General features: G+C 47.1%; 2 protein-coding genes across 2 annotated transcripts; both read right to left on the bottom strand.

Moving 5' to 3' along the window:
• LOC105926082 (molybdopterin synthase catalytic subunit) lies at window positions 1-4,287 on the bottom strand. The gene is made up of 4 exons (XM_021316386.2): window positions 4,169-4,287; window positions 405-561; window positions 211-334; window positions 1-144 (listed from the first exon to the last, which is right to left on the bottom strand). The coding sequence occupies exons 2-4, from the start codon at window positions 491-493 to the stop codon at window positions 49-51; spliced, it is 309 nt and encodes a 102-aa protein (XP_021172061.2). The 5' UTR covers window positions 494-561; window positions 4,169-4,287; the 3' UTR covers window positions 1-48.
• On the bottom strand, window positions 3,862-5,475 carry LOC118556118 (molybdopterin synthase sulfur carrier subunit-like). Its single transcript, XM_036139910.1, has 3 exons — window positions 5,343-5,475; window positions 4,197-4,318; window positions 3,862-4,118 (listed from the first exon to the last, which is right to left on the bottom strand). Exons 1-3 carry the CDS (start codon window positions 5,352-5,354, stop codon window positions 3,992-3,994), a joined length of 261 nt encoding a protein of 86 aa, XP_035995803.1. The 5' UTR covers window positions 5,355-5,475; the 3' UTR covers window positions 3,862-3,991.

The following is a 5,475-nucleotide window of genomic DNA, read 5'->3' as shown; positions in this document are numbered from 1 at the left end:
GTTGGTTTCAGGTTTAATTCCCAGTGACAGACAGAGACACTCAACGCCTCAGCATTTCTTCGTCTCAGACGCCGAGCCGCTGCTCTGAGACCACCGGCACTCTGCGTTCTCCTTCCAGCTCACTTCCTGGGTGTCGTACACTTCCTGTGGATCAGAACCAATCAGTGCTGACTACTCATGACCACCGGTAACCAGCCGGCCGCTTCCCACCTTCTTCCAGATGGGGACGCTGGCCTTCAGCCGGCTGACGCACAGCTGGACCGCCTGCTGGCCGTCGTGGCGGTGCGGGGAGGAGATCGCCACGACAACGCTGGCCTCGCCCACCTTCACCCACCTGAGGAGGTTATACAGGTGAGTTGTTGCAGCTGCGACTGTGACGTGCCGGTGGGGAGCGGAGGCCTCACCCCAGGCGGTGGTGGATGCAGATGTGCAGCAGGCTGGGCCAGCGCGCTCTCAGGTCCCCGCACAGCTGGGAGAACTCTGATTGGACCATGGCCTCGTACGCCTCGTACTCCAGACCAACCACCTTCCTGCCGTCCACCTGGTCCTCGCGGGTCGTACCTGCAGACATCAGGAAAAACCGGTTCTCACAGAGCCGCAACATCGCCCCCTAGTGGACACGGGCGTGTTTCTGAGGCGACATCAGTCTGGGTGGGCTTAAAGGAGAAGTCCGGTTTCAAACTGCTGAAAGTACTTTAAATATAAAATTATTACATACTGTTCAATAAATGATAAGCTTTTTTAATTAAGAGTAATTTTCATTTTACGGTCCTTTTATGGGGGCAGCAATCTTGGTGAAGAACAGTACTGCCTCCTCCCAGTTTGTGACGTCAGGTCAGGGATCGGCTGTAGAGCAAGTCCCAATGCCCGATCTGTCCCCTTGTAAATAAATATCTGTTTTCATGCCTAAATATATTTTAACCCCTTAAACAAAGATAGACATGGTATTAAGCATTTCAATTCAAAGTAATACTAATTTTACATTTTAGAGACATAAAAAGACAACAAATAAGCATTAAAGTACGGTTTATGGGTTGGGTTCTGCAATGTTATAAGATGAGTATCAAACTGATCTTTAGAACCAATTACTGCTCAAAATGGTGATCTGCACCGCCTAATCTACTTTCAGCAGTTATCATCAGTTATTGCAACCGTAAACTACAGAAAATACGGTCAGAGCGGCTCTTTCTGAGTTTTCTCTTCTGCTGTCAGGATGAGCTGCTGTCAGGATGAGCTGCTGTCAGGATGAGCTGCAGCGTTATGAGGCGGAGGGATATTTCAGCGTCACTTAGTTTAAAGCCCAAACAATCGACTTCACTTTCAGAAACAAGCCCAAAAAACTGCAACCTGCAACTCATTACATTTCAACACCTCCATGTGCAACTGGATTTTGGACTTTCTGACCAACAGACCCCAGAACGTCCCATCAGGCTCCATCTGCTCCACGTCCATCACTCAACACTGGTGTACCACAGGGCTGTGTGCTAAGCCCGTTTCTCTACTCCCTCTTCACCCACGACTGCAAGCCTGTGTACGCATTAAACTCCATCATCAAGTTTGCAGATGCCAATACGGTGATTGGTCTCATCAGCAACAACGATGAGACAGATTCCTCTGGACCAGAACCAGCAGACTAAAGAACAGCTTTTTCCCCAGAGCTGTCTCTTTATTGAACTCTAACCCTCACTGATAGACTCTCCTCTCCCTCCTCACACCTACCTCCATTTTGTTATTCTGTTATTTACTAGTCTGTAATGTTCACCTGCACTCCTGACTGTTACTATGGTAACAGCTGTTTACATGCATCCTGCTCTACTAACTATGACTGAATATTGATTTGCACTGCTGACTGTTTATTCACAGTACCAACTGTTTACATATACATTTGCAATACCGTACTTTAACTGTAATATGCAATTACCTTCCACTGCACTTTAATTTAAATAGCTTCTGTCCGAACTTTATTTAATCATTTTATAGTAATAGCTACCTGTATATCATGCTCACAATTCTGCCTATAGTAATAGCCACCTGTACAAATATTCATAGTACATGTAAACTCTGTTATAATAATCATCTGTATATTATGGTATTGTACATATCTGTAAAACTCTATTCATAGTAATATCCACCTGTATATTATATTCGGTACATATCAAGCTGTAAATCTAGTTCACAATACTAGTTATCTATATATTATACTCATAGGACAAATCAGTAAAATTCTGTCTATAATAGTAGTCATCTCTATATTTATTCAGTAATAATCCATGTCCTGTACATATGGAACCATTGTTTATCCTGCACTTGCTGCTATTGCACTTCTGGTTAGACCTGAACTGCATTTTGTTGCCTTGTACCTGTACCTGTGTAATGATAATAAAGTTTAATTTATTCTAATCTAATCTACAAGCGACTTTAGAAAAAAATAAAACCAAAGTTGTATAAAATAAGTGAGCTTCACAACAGTGAGCATTCTTTCTAAGTGTGTCGTATCACTCCGCCGCTCTGGTCGGGTAAACAAATATTACAGCAAATTCTACATTATAAAAGAGAAAAACCTAGAGAAAAGTCTCTCATGTCATCTTGAAGACATTCTTCTTCTAAATGTTACTACAGACGACGTGTTTTCTCTCTGGCCAGAAGCACGATGAAAAATCCTCCCTCTTCATGTTGGTAATCAACAAAAGAACCCATGGTGGATGATGAATCAGAAAAAAATAATATTTTCTCACTTTTACCCGATTTATTGGAACATCCAGCTGCCATGAACGTGATCATTGTTGCTCTCAGAATTTCAACGGTGAAGTCCTCTGGAAATCCTAAATAATCTTTGTTGATCTCAGCTGTGTCCTACAGTTCCTATTGAGTTAGCTTGTAGAGCGAAGTGCCTCACCGCAATATAACGTCACAGGATGTGATGTCAGGCAGTAATGGCCGCCCCCAGACTCAGTGATCCAGACGACATTTTATGCTTTTATTTTCTTATTGATTGACGCTAAAAAAAACGTATTAGTTTTAGGTAAAGCTAATGATCCCCTGATTTTTCCTTGTTGACCGGACTTCTCCTTTAACCTCCTGATGCAGGTGAGGTGCTGCAGGTAGCGTCTGCCCCCCCCCCCCCCCCGCTGGGCCCCCCGCTGGCCCCCCCGCTGGTTGTGCTGCTCTGAGCCTTTTATTCCACACAGGAGGAGAGAAATAACTTCTGCTCATCAGGTTTCCTTCATCACAGAGACGATCCTGACCAGGAACCAAAGCTCACCATGTGACTGATCAGCTGACCTGATCCTGGCTCCGCCCACATCTGATGTCATGTGACCGCGGTGACAGCTCAGGATGCTGCAGGACATCAGCAAACATCTGGGTAACTGGGTCAGAACCGCCCGGGTGTTTGGGTTTCTGCTCAGATCTCTCTGCGCCTGATGAGACCAGAGCGAGCTTCAGCTGAGACCTTTTCAGGGTTCTGCTGGTTCTGTATGTTTGGACCACAACAGGTTCTGCTGGTTCTTTGGTGGAGAACCCCCCAGCATCGTCTCCATCCTCAGCAGGTCTGCATAAGTATGGAAACATTTCCACACTTTCTAAAGGGGCCCTCCCACTCCCACTGATGCAACAGGGAAACCAACTCAGGTCTTCACTGCAGAACCCTAGATAGAACACCAGAGAACCAGCAGAGAACCAGCAGATAGAACACCGGGGAACCAGCAGATAGAAAACACCAGAGAACCAGCAGGGAACCAGCAGAGAACCAGCAGATAGAAAACACCGGGGAACCAGCAGAGAACCAGCAGAGAACCAGCAGAGAACATGACCAAAAGCCAAACCTATGAACATGGAGACGGCGCCGCAGGAGGAGCTGCTGACAGCGTCCACCACTTCCTGGACGGACAGCCAATCAGGGCTCAGCCTGAAGACGTCTCTGGGCTCCTCGGACATGTCTGAAGAGACGTCACGGGTCAGTCGTGGTCCACACGCCTCACCGTCTCTTCTTCTAGCCTCCGCTCAGCGGCGGCACCACGGCCACCTCGTCTCCGTCCTCCAGAGTCACCTGCTGCTCGCCGATGGTCACGTAGCGCTGCCGCACCGCCAGGATCACGTGACCCTGCAGGGCCACCAGCCTGCCAACGACACGCCAACCACACGCGTGTTACAGCTGCCACCTGCTCACCTGTCACCTGCTGTCAGAGCGGATCTACCTGGGCTGTTTCCGCAGCAACAGGGCCCAGAGGTCCCCGCTGCTGATTGGTGTTGGCACGGCAACAGGCTCCTCCTTCAGTCCGGTCAGCTCCGCACTCTTAGCAAAGTACAACACCGTCACCTGGAGAAGAAGAAGACGTCAGGCTGAGGGGGGGGGGGGGGGGGGGGGGGGGGGGGGGGGGCACCTGGAGCTGCAGGTCATCAGACGCTTTACTGGAAACATTCAGCGAGAACGCGCCAAGGTTTGCTCTGCTGCTTGTTACGTCCAGGTAAGTATTTTAGAAGATAATAAGAATAAGAATTTATTATTACTGTTATTATAACAACAACAACTGCTGGTGTTTCTGTATTTAAGGCCAACACAGCCTCCATTTGGTCCTTTATTATTTTCAGGAATGTAATAAATGTAAAGCCTGAAATTCAGCAGATTGATCATAAAATCAAAAGCTGCAGCTCTGGTTCTGCCTGAAACGGTTTCCTGAAGAATTAAAGTTTTATTAATAAATAAGCTGTAAGGAACCCAGAAACTGACCGGTTAAACTCAATGAAAATTTGTTTATTAAATATTTTTAAAAAATCCCAAAGGTTCTGGTTCTGTCTGGACCGGAAAGGTTCTGAAAGTCTCATGGTGGCCCCGGGGGGCAGACGGAAGTGGGCGTGACCTGATCAGCTGCTCACGCGGACTTTGTCTCGTGCTTGAGGTCAGACGCGCTTTGACTTAGATTTAGACATTACGTTGCATACGGCTTACAACAATGTAATGAGACTGCAAGAGAAATAAAACATTACAATATAAAGTGCAGCAGTGATCAGAATGTTCAGTGCAGGAGAAAAACATTTTTAAGTGTGCAGAAGGATGTTCATTGCTGCTGCGGGTCCAGAACTCCGTTCAGAAATCAGAGAATTAACAGATTTCTGTCTCTGACAGCAACAAACACATAACCAGAGGTTATCAGTTCATTGATGCGGAGACCCGCTTCGCTTCGGCGCAGGGAGTCTTCGCTAATATTCACTAATATGTCCGTTCTTGCCTACCTAACGTCTCTCTTTGCAGAAGCTTGACTAATCTGAGCGCTAAAGCGCAGCTAGAAATAGACAGAAAGTCTGCGGAGTCTGGTGGAGATCAAACACTGCAGGAAACTCACCTGTGCAGACATGAATCCACCTGGAGCCGCCAGAACACACCTCAGCAAACTGACCAACTGCAGCTACATTTTATACGCGTCCTCCTGCTTCTTCTGCTGCGCCCTCACCCAACGCTCAGTATGCGGAGGTCGC

The sequence above is a fragment of the Fundulus heteroclitus genome, chromosome 8 (genome assembly GCF_011125445.2).
Source record: "Fundulus heteroclitus isolate FHET01 chromosome 8, MU-UCD_Fhet_4.1, whole genome shotgun sequence".
In the NCBI taxonomy this organism is placed as follows: domain Eukaryota; kingdom Metazoa; phylum Chordata; class Actinopteri; order Cyprinodontiformes; family Fundulidae; genus Fundulus; species Fundulus heteroclitus.
The sequence above is the reverse complement of the archived record's forward strand: the minus strand, read 5'-3'. Positions and strand labels throughout refer to the sequence as shown.